General features: G+C 42.3%; 1 protein-coding gene across 5 annotated transcripts in view; it reads right to left on the bottom strand.

Moving 5' to 3' along the window:
* The window catches only part of LOC106595664 (trichohyalin), a 64,966-nt gene that overhangs the window by 42,503 nt on the left and 7,963 nt on the right, over positions 1–14,500 (bottom strand). For 2 of the 5 annotated variants that reach the window (XM_045713912.1, XM_045713913.1), the window contains exons 5-13: positions 8,933–8,953; positions 8,135–8,155; positions 6,278–6,298; positions 6,103–6,135; positions 5,724–5,744; positions 4,950–4,970; positions 4,485–4,505; positions 1,185–1,205; positions 759–779 (exon numbers count right to left, since the gene is read on the bottom strand). In XM_045713912.1, coding sequence (XP_045569868.1) covers positions 759–779; positions 1,185–1,205; positions 4,485–4,505; positions 4,950–4,970; positions 5,724–5,744; positions 6,103–6,135; positions 6,278–6,298; positions 8,135–8,155; positions 8,933–8,953 — 201 coding nt within the window. Of the gene's footprint in view, positions 1–758; positions 780–1,184; positions 1,206–4,484; positions 4,506–4,949; positions 4,971–5,723; positions 5,745–6,102; positions 6,136–6,277; positions 6,299–6,540; positions 6,562–7,314; positions 7,336–7,696; positions 7,730–7,871; positions 7,893–8,134; positions 8,156–8,932; positions 8,954–14,500 lie in introns of all 5 variants that reach the window. The other 3 variants (XM_045713909.1, XM_045713910.1, XM_045713911.1) reach the window with 3 other exon arrangements.

Below are 14,500 nucleotides of genomic sequence, written 5' to 3'. Positions count from 1 at the left end.
ATATGTAGAGTAGATGGAAGACAGTGAGAACATCATTAACATGAACACTAGAAGATGTAGTCTCTCTCTGGGACTCCTTGGTTGGGATTCAATCCAATGTGCGCTATACGGCAGGGCACTTCACAGCTAACAATGCACTTTTTAAAGACATTTTCCACCGGCATTCACAGAGATCACATTCATGGTAAACACTGCACATGTCGACTCAAGTGTAAAATACCTTTAAAAGTCTGTTATAGTGTTCTGTGTTATAATGCACCTTGAATTGAATCCCGCCCCTTGTCTCATACCACTGTTCCAACATCAGAAGGAACATCTAGAGCCAATCAGAAGTTGAAACAATAACAAAGCGTGATCCCAGCCACTGTTGTTTTGGTAATAAGCTGAGGGAGGGTCTGGAGAAATAATATCACTCTCAAAATCATAGACAGAACTATGGATGCAAGGACTGACCATCCATGATACTGTATCAACATTATAGTTTTAAATATGTATGGAGGCTGTACAGAGTTTGCTTACATTTACTCTGTTTACAAACATTGAGATAAAACAAGGTTATATTTAGGGTTCTGATGGAGTACAACAGTTAAACTAAGCTATTTAATCATGTATAAGTTATATTCTTCAAGAATCAATGGGTACAAAATGAATTTAAAAGTCAAAAAATGGATGCACCAACTACCGATTGTCCCATTGTGCTCAAAAAAAATTGTGTTTACGTAAATTTAGCAAAGTGATGATCTGAAGCCACTACTTACCCTTCTCCTCCCTGATTTCATCTGTAAACATGTAGAGTAGATGGAAGACAGTGAGAACATTATTAACATGAACACTACAAGATGTATTCTCTCTCTGGGACTCCTTGGTCGTGATTCAATCTAGTGTGCAGTATACCGCAGGGCACATAAGAGCTAACAATGCACTTTTTAAAGGCATTTGCCACCGACATTCACGGAGATTACATTCATGGTAAACACTGGACATGTCGACTCAAGCGTAAAATATCTTTAAAAGTCTGTTATAGTGTGCTGTGTTATAATGCGCCTTGAATTGAATCCCGGCCCTTGTCTCATACCACTGTTCCAACATCAGAAGGAACATCTTCAATGTGATCAGCAACAAAAAAAAGACTTCAAATGCTTCACATAATTCTTGCAAAGTGATGATCTGAAGACACTACTTACCCCTCTCCTTCCTGAGGTTATCTGTAAATATGCAGAGTAGATGGAAGACAGTGAGAACATCATTAACATGAACACTAGAAGATGTAGATATATATCAAATTTCTAACCCTCCCTCTTCCGAGGTCATCTTTATTTAGTAATAAACATGCAACATCATTAACATGTTACAGGTTCCACAGGAAATCACAGACTACAAAAACAAAACAGCCACGTAACAGATTCCGACGTCACGCTTCCAGACAAACTAAACACCTTCTTTGCCCGCTTTGAGGATAATACAGTGCCACCGTCGCGGCTCGCTAACAAGACTGCGCCCCCCCCCCCCCTTCTCAGCGGTTGACGTGAGTAAAACATTTAAACGTGTTAACCCTGGCAAGGTTGCTGGCCCAGACGGTATCCCTAGCTGTGTCCTCAGAGCATGCGCAGACGAGCTGGTTGGTGTGTTTGCAGACATATTTAATCGGTCCCTCTCCCAGTCTGTTGTCCCCACATGCTTCAAGATCGCTACCATTGATCCTGTACACAGGAAGGCAAAGATAACTGAACTAAATAACTACTGCCCGTCGCACTCACTTCTGTCATCATGAAGTGCTTTGAGAGGCTAGTCAAGGATCATATCACCACCACCTTACCGGCCACCTTAGACCAACTTCAGTTTGCAAACCGCCCCAACAGGTCCACAGATGACGAAATCGCCATCACAATGCACACTGCCCTATCCCATCTGGACAAAAATAATACCTATGTAAGAATGCTGTTCATTGACTACAGCTCAGCATTCAACACCATAGTACCCTCCAAGCTCATCATCAAGCTGGAGGCCGTGGGTCTCAACCCCTCCCTGTGCAACTGGGTTCTGGACTTTCTGACGGGCCACCCCCAGGTGGTGAAGGTAGGAAACAACATCTCCACTACGCTGACCCTCAACACTGGGGCCCCACAAGGGTGTGTGCTCAGCCCTCTCCTGCACTCCCTGTTCACGCACGACTGCGTGGCCACGCACGCCTCCAACTCAATCATCAAGTTTCCAGACGACACAACAGTAGTGGACTTGATAACCAACAACGACGAGACAGCCTACAGGGAGGAGGTGAGGACACTCGGAGTGTGGTGTCAGGAAAACAACCTCTCACTCAACGTCAACAAAACATAGGAGATGATCATGGACTTCAGGAAACAGCAGAGGGAGCACCCCTGTATCCACACCGAAGGGACAGCAGTGGAGAAGGTGGAAAGTTTAAAGTTCGTGGGCGTACACCTCACAGACAAACTGGAATGGTCCACCCACACATACAGTGTAGTGAAGAAAGCACAACAGCGCCTCTTTAACCTCAGGAGGCTGAAGAAATTTAGCCTGTCACCCAAAACCCTGACTAACCTTTACAGATGCACAATCGAGAGCATCCTGTCTGCCTGTATCACAGCCTGGTACGGCAACTGCACCGCCCACAACCGCAAGGCTCTCTAGAGGGTGGTCTGCGCAACGCATCACCGGGGGCAAACTACCTGCCCTCCATGACACCTACAGCACCCGATGTCACAGGAAGGCCAAAAATATCATCAAGGACAACAACCACCTGAGCCACTGCATGTTCACACCACTATCATCCAGAAGGCGAGGTCAGTACAGGTGCATCAAAGCTGGGACTGTGAGACTGAAAAACAGCTTCTATCTCAAGGCCACCAGACTGCTAAACAGCAATCAGTAACTCAGAGAGACTGCTGCCTACACTGAGATCCAATCACTAGACACTTTAATAAATGGAACACTAGTCACAGTAAACAATGCCACTTTAAATAATGCCACTTTAATAATGTTTACATATCTTACTTTACTCATATCACATGAATAAACTGTATTTTATAGAATCTACTGACCCTTGCCTATGCCGCTCGGCCATCTGTCATCCATATATTTATATGTACATATTCTCGTTCACCCCTTTAGATTTGTGTGTAGTAGGTAGCTCTTGGGAAGTGTTAGATATTACTGCACTGTTGGAACTAGAAGCACGAGCATACCGCTACCCTCGCATTAACATCTGCTAACCATGTGTATGTGACCAATAAAATTTGCTTTGAACATGTACACTAGAAGATATAGTCTCTCTCTGGGACTCCTTGTCTCATATCATTTCCCTAACGCCACAAATCCTAATTGAGTTCCACCACCTAAATGAGTCCAGCGTACCTCTGTGAGACAACTTCTCCAATGAAGATATTCTACCCTACCACCACGTCTTAATTTCATCAACATTAATGTGACTGGTCCATCAGTGATACAGGTGTATCAGAGACTACCTCTCTCTAGTCTAGTGGTCCTCTACAGTCTCAACACATCCTGTTCTAGAACATCAACATTAATGTGACTGGTCCATCAGTGATCCAGGTGTATCAGAGACTACCTCTCTCTAGTCTAGTGGTCCTCTACAGTCTCAACACATCCTGTTCTAGAACATCAACATTAATGTGACTGGTCCATCAGTGATCCAGGTGTATCAGAGACTACCTCTCTCTAGTCTAGTGGTCCTCTACAGCCTCAACACATCCTGTTCTAGAACATCAACATTAATGTGACTGGTCCATCAGTGATCCAGGTGTATCAGAGACTACCTCTCTCTAGTCTAGTGGTCCTCTACAGCCTCAACACATCCTGTTCTAGAACATCAACATTAATGTGACTGGTCCATCAGTGATCCAGGTGTATCAGAGACTACCTCTCCAGTCTAGTGGTCCTCTACAGCCTCAATAGATCCTGTTCTAGAACATCAACATTAATGTGACTGGTCCATCAGTGATCCAGGTGTATCAGAGACTACCTCTCTCTAGTCTAGTGGTCCTCTACAGCCTCAACACATCCTGTTCTAGAACATCAACATTAATGTGACTGGTCCATCAGTGATCCAGGTGTATCAGAGACTACCTCTCTCTAGTCTAGTGGTCCTCTACAGCCTCAACACATGCTGTTCTAGAACATCAACATTAGTGTGTTTTCTACTACCCTAGAAGTTACGTCTATAGAAGATGTAACTTGGGGCGGCAGCGTAGCCTAGCGGTTAGAGTGTTGGACTAGTAACCGAAAGGTTGCAAGATTGAATCCCCGAGCTGACAAGGTACAAAATCTGTCGTTCTGCCCCTGAGCAAGGCAGTTAACCCACTGTTCCTAGGCCATCATTGAAAATAAGAATTTGTTCTTAACTGACTTGCCTAGTTAAATAACGGTTAAAAAGAAATATTATAAAAAAAACATTGGTTCACATAATGTTGTTATTAAGGTGATGATCTGAAGACACTACTTACCTAGCTTCCCAGTGAGGTCATCTGTAAACATGTAGAGTAGATGGAAGACAGTGAGAACATCATTAACATGAACACTAGAAGATGTAGTCTGTCTCTGGGAATCCTTGTCTCATATTGGGTCGGCAGGTAGCCTAGCGGTTTGAGCGTTGGACTAGTAACCGAAAGGTTGCAAGATCAAATCCCCGAGCTGACAAGGTGAAAATCTGTAATTCTACCCCTGAACAAGGCAGTTAACCCACTGTTCCTAGGCCATATTTGAAAATAAGAATTTAATGTTAACTGACTTGTCTAGTTAAATAAAGGTGAAATAAAAAAATATCAATGATCCAACATCAGAAGGAACATCTTCAATGTGCTCAAAATAACAGTACATTTCTTCCTACTTAAAGTCGGTAAATGTGAGAAAATTCAACATTTTTGGTTCTAATAATGTTATCAAAGTGATGATCTGAAGACACTACTTACCTTTCTCCTTCTTGAGGTCATCTGTAAACATGTAGAGTAGATGGAAGACAGTGAGAACATCATTAACATGAACACTAGAAGATCTAGTCTCTCTCTGGGACTCCTTGGTCGGGTTTCAATCCAATGTGTGCTATACAGCAGGACACTTCACAGCTGAGAATGCACATTTTAAAGACATTTTCCACCTGCATTCGCATAGATCACATTCATGGTAAACAAACTTAAACTACCTTTAAAAGTCTGTTATAGTGTGCTGCGTTATAATTCGCCTTGAATTGAATCCCGGCCCTTGTCTCATACCACTGTTCCAACATCAGAAGGAACATCTAGAGCCAATCAGAAGTTGAAACAATAACAAAGCATGATCCCAGCCACTGTTGTTTTGGTAATAAGCTGAGGAGGGGCTTGAGAAATAATATCACTCCCAAATTCGTAGACAGAGCTATGGATGCAAGGACTGACCATCCATGATACTGTATCAAAATTATAGTTTTAAATATGTTTTAAGGCCATATAGCGTTTGTTTAAATTTACTTTGTTTACAAATATTGAAGTAAAATAAACTTATATTTTATGTTCTGATGGAGTAAGACAGTTAAACTAAGCTCTTTAAAATGGTATAAGTTATATTCTTCAAGAATCACACACATTTCATTTATAACAAAACATTTGATGTAGCAACTACCGATTGTCCCTTTGTGCTCAACAACAAAACATCTACATAAAATGGTTTATGTAAATCCAGAAAAGTGATGATCTGAAGACAATACTTACCCTTCTCCTTCCTGAGGACATCTGTAAACATGTAGAGTAGATGGAAGACAGTGAGAACATCATTAACATGAACACTACAAGATGTCTCTCTCTGGGACTCCTTGTCTCATATCACTTCTCAAACGTTGCAAATCCTAATTGAGTTCCATCACCTAAATGAGTCCAGGGTACCTCTGTTAGACAACTTCTCCAATGAAGATATTCTACCCTACCACCACGTCTTAATTTCATTAATTAAATGTGGCTGGTCCATCAGTGATCCAGGTGTATCAGGGACTAACTCTCTCTAGTCTAGTGGTCCTCTACAGCCTCAACACATCCTGTTCTAGAACACCATACTATGGTCTGAAGACACTGGGATATGAAGGACACAACTTACCCAATTGACTAGTGAGATCCTTCTCAACCACAGCTGTAGACATAGATATTAAGAAAAGTCAGGGAACATTAATGTGAACAACATTATGTGTGTTCTACTTCTTTAGAAGTTATAGAAAGAAGAGACATCGGTTTACATAATGTTATCAAAGTGATGATCTGAAGCCACTACTTACCCTTCTCCTCCATGATTTCATCTGTAAATATGTAGAGTAGATGGAAGACAGTGAGAACATCATTAACATGAACACTAGAAGATGTAGTCTCTCTCTGGGACTCCTTGTCTCATATCAATGTTCCAACATCAGAAGGAAGATCTTCAATGTGCTCAAAATAACCTTCTTACATTTTTTCCTACTTAAAGTTGGTAAATTTGAGAAAATTTAACTTTGTGGTTCTAATAATGTTATCAGAATGATGATCTGAAGACACTACTTACCTAACTTCTCAGTGAGGACATCTGTAAATATGTAGAGTAGATGGAAGACAGTGAGAACATCATTAACATGAACACTAGAAGATCTAGTCTCTCTCTGGGACTCCTTGGTCGGGTTTCAATCCAGTGTGTGCTATACAGCAGGACACTTCACAGCTGAGAATGCACATTTTAAAGACATTTTCCACCTGCATTCGCATAGATCACATTCATGGTAAACAAACTTAAACTACCTTTAAAAGTCTGTTATAGTGTGCTGCGTTATAATTCGCCTTGAATTGAATCCCGGCCCTTGTCTCATACCACTGTTCCAACATCAGAAGGAACATCTAGAGCCAATCAGAAGTTGAAACAATAACAAAGCGTGATCCCAGCCACTGTTGTTTTGGTAATAAGCTGAGGAGGGGCTTGAGAAATAATATCACTCCCAAATTCATAGACAGAGCTATGGATGCAAGGACTGACCATCCATGATACTGTATCAAAATTATAGTTTTAAATATGTTTTAAGGCCATATAGTGTTTGTTTAAATTTACTTTGTTTACAAATATTGAAGTAAAATAAACTTATATTTTATGTTCTGATGGAGTAAGACAGTTAAACTAAGCTCTTTAAAATGGTATAAGTTATATTCTTCAAGAATTACACACATTTCATTTATAACAAAACATTTGATGTAGCAACTACCGATTGTCCCTTTGTGCTCAACAACAAAACATCTACATAAAATGGTTTATGTAAATCCAGAAAAGTGATGATCTGAAGACAATACTTACCCTTCTCCTTCCTGAGGACATCTGTAAATATGTAGAGTAGATGGAAGACAGTGAGAACATCATTAGCATGAACACTAGAAGATATAGTCTCTCTCTGGGACTCCTTGTCTCATATCACTTCTCAAACGTTGCAAATCCTAATTGAGTTCCATCACCTAAATGAGTCCAGGGTACCTCTGTTAGACAACTTCTCCAATGAAGATATTCTACCCTACCACCACGTCTTAATTTCATTAATTAAATGTGGCTGGTCCATCAGTGATCCAGGTGTATCAGGGACTACCTCTCTCTAGTCTAGTGGTCCTCTACAGCCTCAACACATCCTGTTCTAGAACACCATACTATGGTCTGAAGACACTGGGATATGAAGGACACAACTTACCCAATTGACTAGTGAGATCCTTCTCAACCACAGCTGTAGACATAGATATTAAGAAAAGTCAGGGAACATTAATGTGAACAACATTATGTGTGTTCTACTTCTTTAGAAGTTATAGAAAGAAGAGACATCGGTTTACATAATGTTATCAAAGTGATGATCTGAAGCCACTACTTACCCTTCTCCTCACTGAGGACCTCTGTAAACATGTAGAGTAGATGGAAGACAGTGAGAACATCATTAACATGAACACTAGAAGATGTAGTCTCTCTCTGGGACTCCTTGTCTCATATCAATGTTCCAACATCAGAAGGAAGATCTTCAATGTGCTCAAAATAACCTTCTTACATTTTTTCCTACTTAAAGTTGGTAAATTTGAGAAAATTTAACTTTGTGGTTCTAATCATGTTATCAGAATGATGATCTGAAGACACTACTTACCTAACTTCTCAGTGAGGACATCTGTAAACATGTAGAGTAGATGGAAGACAGTGAGAACATCATTAACATGAACACTAGAACATGTAGTCTCTCTCTGGGACTCCTTGGTCGAGTTTCAATCCAATGTGTGCTATACAGCAGGACATTTCACAGCTGAGAATGCACATTTTAAAGGCATTTTCCACCTGCATTCGCATAGATCACATTCATGGTAAACACTGCACATGTTGACTCAAACTTTTAAACTACCTTTAAAAGTCTGTTATAGTGTGCTTTGTTATAATGGAGTGATATTATTTTAATTGAATCCCGGCCCTTGTCTCATACCACTGTTCTACCATCAGAAGGAACAACTAGGGCCAATCAGAAGTTGAAACAATAACAAAGCGTGATCCCAGCCACTGTTGTTTTGGTAAAAAGCTGAGGGAGGGTCTGGAGAAATAATATTACTCCCAAATTCATAGACAGAGCTATGGATGCAAGCACTGACCATCCATGATACTGTATCAACATTTTAGTTTTAAATATGTTTGGAGGCTATATAGTGTTTGTTTACATTTTCTTTGTTTACAAACATTGAGGTAAAAAAAACTTGAATTTTGGAGTACGGCAGTTAAACTAAGCTCTTTAATATTTAATAAGTTATATTCCTCAAGTATTAATGGCTACATATAATTCATTTATCAGTCCAAAAATGGATGTATCGACTACCGATTGCCCTTTGTGGTCAACAAATAAATAAACATAAAATGTGCTTTCATAAATCTAGCAAAGTGATGATCTGAAGCCACTACTTACCCTTCTCCTCCATGATTTCATCTGTAAATATGTACAGTAGATGGATGTCAGTGAGAACATTATTAACATGAACACTAGAAGATGTATTCTCTCTCTGGGACTCCTTGTCTCATATCAATGTTCCAACATCAGATGAAAGTCAGGGAACATTAATATGCAGAACATTGTGCGTTTCCTACTTCACTAGAAGTTAGATCTATTGAAGAGACATTGGTTTACAGTTGAAGTCGGAAGTTTACATACACCTTAGCCAAATACATTTATACTCAGTTTTTCACAATTCCTGACATTTAATCCTTGTAAAAAATCCCTGTTTTAGGTCAGTTAGGATCACCACTTTATTTTAATTAGTATTTGGTAGCATTGCCTATAAGTTGTTTAACTTGGGTCAAACGTTTTGGGTAGCCTTCCACAAGCTTCCCACAATAAGTTGGGTGAATTTTGGCCCATTCCTCCTGACAGAACTGGTGTATCTGAGTCAGGTTTTTTAGGCCTCCTTGCTCGCACATGTTTTTTCAGTTCTGCCCACAAATTTTCTATGGGATTGAGGTCAGGGCTTTGTGATGGCCACTCCAATACCTTGACTTTGTTGTCCTTAAGCCATTTTGCCACAACTTTGGAAGTATGCTTGGGGTCATTGTCCATTTGGAAGACCCATTTGCAACCAAGCTTTAACTTTCAGTCTTGAGATGTTGCTTCAATATTTCCACATAATTGTCCTTCCTCCTTATGAAGCCATCTATTTTGTGAAGTGCACCAGTCCCTCCTGCAGCAAAGCACCCCCACATCATGATGCTGCCACCCCCGTGCTTCAAGGTTGGGATGGTGTTCTTCGGCTTGCAAGCCTCCCCCCTTTTTCCTCCAAACATAACAATGGTCATTATGGCCAAACAGTTCTATTTTTGTTTCATCAGACCAGAAGACATTTCTCCAAAATGCACGATCTTTGTCCCCATGTGCAGTTGAAAACCGTAGTCTGGGTTTTTTTATGCCGGTTTTAGAGCAGTGGCTTCTTCCTTGCTGAGCGACCTTTCAGGTTATGTCGATATAAATGGCGTAGCAGTGGGATGTTTTCATTGTCTTATCCCGTCCCTTGTATATATTGTTTCTTTCTTTGTATATATACTAGCTAGTAGTCAGTTAGCCGCTGCTAGTTAGCCATCACCATTAACTGGGACATCTGCCAGCTTTAGCCCGGTCAACTCCTGCCAGCCTGCACAGCGCGATATCAACCCAGAGCATATCGGACTGCTTTTCTCCACCATATCTCTGGATTCCTACCGCAAGCTCTGAACCTTTACTCCGGATCATCGCAGTTAGCTAGCTGCTATCCGACTGGCTACTCCTGGCTAACGCCTCTGTCCCAAAGCATGCACCAGTTAGCCTGGAGCTAATCTTGAATCTAGGCCCATCTTCCAGCTAGCTGAATAGATCTATCAAGCAATTCCTGAGCTTCAATTAACTCTTTTGCAAATTGGCCTGGACCCCTTGCTGCCAACACGGAGCCCTGCCGATCCATCCCAACTGGTCTGCCGACGTAACCGTCCGAGGGGGTTTCAACAGGCTCCCCCGTTGCGACGTCCCCCTGAGGCCCATCTGCTAGCCTGCTGCTAGCCCCGGCCTGCTAGCTGTCTGAATCTGTGCCTCCAACTCGCCTAGCTACTCACTGGACCCTATGATTACTCGGCTATACATGCCTCTCCCTAATGTCAATATGCCTTGTCTATTGCTGTTTTGGATAGTAATTTTTGTCTTATTTCACTGTAGAACCTCCAACCCTGCTCAATATGCCTTAGCTAGCTCTGTTGTTCCACCCTCCACACATGCGGTGACCGCACCTGGCTTAAATGGTGCTTCTAGAGACAAAACCTCTCTTATTGTCACTCAATGCCTAGGCTTACCTCCACTGTACTCACATCCTACCATACCTTTGTCTGTACATTATGCCTTGAATCTATCCTTCTGTGCCCAGAAACCTGCCCCCTTTACTCTCTTTTCCGAACGCATTAGACGACCAGTTCTTTTAGCCATACTCTTATCCTACTCCTCCTCTGTTCCTCTGGTGATGTAGAGGTTAACCCAAGCTCTGCAGCCCCCAGCATCACTCCCATTCCCCAGGTGCTCTCATTTATTGACTTCTGTAACAATAAAAGCATTGGTTTCATGCATATAAACATTAGAAGCCTCCTCCCGAAGTTTGTTTTATTCACTGCTTTAGCACACTCCACAAACCCGGATGTCCTAGCAGTGTCTGAATCCTGGCTTAGGAAGGCCACCAAAAATTCTGAAATTTCCATCCCTAACTATAACATTTTCCGAAAAGATAGAACTGCCAAAGGGGGCGGAGTTGCAATCTACTGCAGAGATAGCCTGCAGAGTTCTGTCATACCATCCAGGTCTGTGCCCAAACAATTCAAGCTTCTTCTTTTAAAATCCACCTTTCCAGAAACAAGTCTCTCACCGTTGCCGCTTGTTATAGACCCCCTTCAGCCCCCAGCTGTGCCCTGGACACCATATGTGAATTGATTGCCCCCATCTATCTTCAGAGTTCGTACTGTTAGGTGACCTAAACTGGGATATGCTTAACACCCCGGCCATTCTACAATCTAAACTAGATGCCCTCAATCTCACACAAATTATCAAGGAACCTACCAGGTACAACCCAAAATCCGTAACCATGGGCACCCTCTTAGATATCATCCTGACCAACTTGCCCTCTAAATACACCTCTGCTGTCTTCAACCAGGATCTCAGAGTTCACTGCCTCATTGCCTGCGTGCGTAATGGGTCCACGGTCAAACGACCACCCCTCATCACTGTCAAACGCTCCCTAAAACACTTCAGCGAGCAGGCCTTTCTAACCAACCTGGCCCGGGTATCCTGGAAGGATATTGACCTCATCCCGTCAGTAGAGGATGCCTGGTTGCTCTTCAAAAGTGCTTTCCTCTCCATCTTAAATAAGCATGCCCCATTCAAAAAATGTAGAACTATAAACAGATATAGCCCTTGGTTCACACCAGAATTGACTGCCCTTGACCAGCACAAAAACATCCTGTGGCGTTCTGCATTAGCATCGAATAGCCCCTGCGATATGCAACTCTTCGGGGAAGTCAGGAACCAATATACTCAGTCAGTTAGGAAAGCTAAGGCTAGTTTTTTCAAACAGAAATTTGCTTCCTGTAGCACTAATTCCAAAAAGTTTTGGCACACTGGAAATTCCATGGAGAATAAGAGCACCTCCTCCCAGCTGCCCACTGCACTGAGGATAGGAAACACTGTCACCACCAATAAGTCTACGATAAGCGATAATTTCAATAAGCATTTTTCCACAGCTGGCCATGCTTTCCACCTGGCTACCCCTACCCCAGTCAACACCTCAGCACCCCCTGTAGCAACTGCAGGATCCCTACAAATCAGCTGGGCGAGACAATCTGGACCCTCTCTTTCAAAAAATGATCTGCCGAAATTGTTGCAACCCCTATTACTAGCCTATTCAATCTCTCTTTCGTATCGTCTGAGATCCACAAAGATTGGAAAGCTGACGCGGTCATCCCCCTTTTTAAAGGGGGTGTCACCTTAGACCCAAACTGTTATAGACCTATATCCATCCTGTTAATAAACAGATCACCAACCATTTTGAATCCCACCGTACCTTCTCCACTATGCAATCTGGTTTCCGAGCTGGTCATGTGTGCACCTCGTCCACGCTCAAGGTCCTAAACGATATCATAACCGCCATCTTACTGTGCAGCAGTCTTCATCAACCTGGCCAAGGCTTTCGACTCTCAATCACCGCATTCTTATCAGCTGACTCAATAGCCTTGGCTTCTCAAATGACTGCCTCGCCTGGTTCACCAACTACTTCTCAGATAGAGTTCAGTGTGTCAAATCGGAGGACCTGTTCTCCGGACCTCTGGCAGTCTCTATGGGGGTGCCACAGGGCTCAATTCTCGGGCCGACTCTTTTCTCTGTATATATCAATGATGTTGCTCTTGCTGCTGGTGATTCTCTGATCCACCTCTACACAGACGACACCATTCTGTATACATCTGGCCCTTCTTTGGATACTGTGCTAACAAACCTCCAAACAAGCTTCAACGCCATACAACACTCCTTCCGTGGCCTCCAACTGCGTTTAAATGCTAGTAAAACTAAGTGCATGTTCTTCAACCAATTGCTGCCCGCACCCTCCCGCCCAACTAGCATTACTATTCTGGACAGTTCTGACCTAGAATATGTGGACAACTACAAATACCTAGGTGTCTGGTTAGACTGTAAACTCTCCTTCCAGACTCACTTTAAGCATCTCCAATCCAAAGTTAAATCTAGAATCGGCTTCCTAATTCGCAACAAAGCCTCCTTCACTCATGCCGCCAAACATACCCTCGTAAAACTGACTATCCTACCGATCCTTGACTTCGGCGATGTCATTTACAAAATAGCTCCCAACACTCTACTCAGCAAACTGGATGTAGTCTATCACAGTGCCATCCGTTTTATCACCAAAGCCCCCATATATTACCCACCACTGCGACCTCTATTCTCTCGTTGGCTGGCCCTCATTACATATCCATCGCCAAACCCACTGGCTCCAGGTCATCTATAAGTCTTTGCTAGGTAAAGCCCCGCCTTCTCAGCTCACTGGTCACCATAGCAACACCCACCCATAGCACGCGCTCCAGCAGGTATATTGCACTGGTCATCCCCAAAGCCAACACTTCCTTTGGCTGCCTTTCCTTCCAGTTCTCTGCTGCCAATGACTGGAACGAATTCCAAAAATCTCTGAAGCTGGAGTCTTATATCTTGCTCTCTAACTTTAAGCATCAGCTGTCAGAGCAGCTTACAGATCACTGTACCTGTACACAGCCAATCTGTAAATAGCACACCCGACTACCTCATCCCCATATTATTACTACCCTCTTGCTCTTTTGCACCCCAGTGTCTCAACTTGCACATCATCATCTGCACATATATCACTCCAGTATTAATGCTAAATTGTAATTATTTTCGCCTCTATGGCCTATTTATTGCCTACCTCCCTACTCTTCTACATTTGCACAAACTATACATAGATCTTTCTATTTTTCTTTTCTTTTGTGTTATTGACTGTACGTTTGTTTAAATGTGTAACTCTGTGTTGTTGTTCTTGTCGCACCACTATGCTTTATCTTGGCCAGGTCGCAGTTGTAAATGAGAACTTGTTCTCAACTGGCCTATCTGGATAAATAAAGGTGAAATAAAAAAAATAAGAAAAATATAGGACTCATTTTACTGTGGATATAGATACTTTTGTACCTGTTTCCTCCAGCATCTTCACAAGGTCCTTTGCTGTTGTTCTGGGATTGATTTGCACTTTTCGCGTCAAAGTACGTTCATCTCTAGGAGACAGAACGCGTCTCCTTCCTGAGCGGTATGACTTCTGCCTGGTCCCATGGTGTTTATACTTGCATACTATTGTTTGTACAGATGAATGTGGTACCTTCAGGCATTTGGAAATCGCTCCCAAGGATGAACCAGACTTGTGGAGGTCGACAATATTTTTTCTGAGGTCTTGGTTGACTTCTTTTG

Source organism: Salmo salar, unplaced genomic scaffold (assembly GCF_905237065.1).
Source record: "Salmo salar unplaced genomic scaffold, Ssal_v3.1, whole genome shotgun sequence".
NCBI lineage: Eukaryota > Metazoa > Chordata > Actinopteri > Salmoniformes > Salmonidae > Salmo > Salmo salar.
This window is presented reverse-complemented; position numbering and strand designations above follow the sequence as displayed.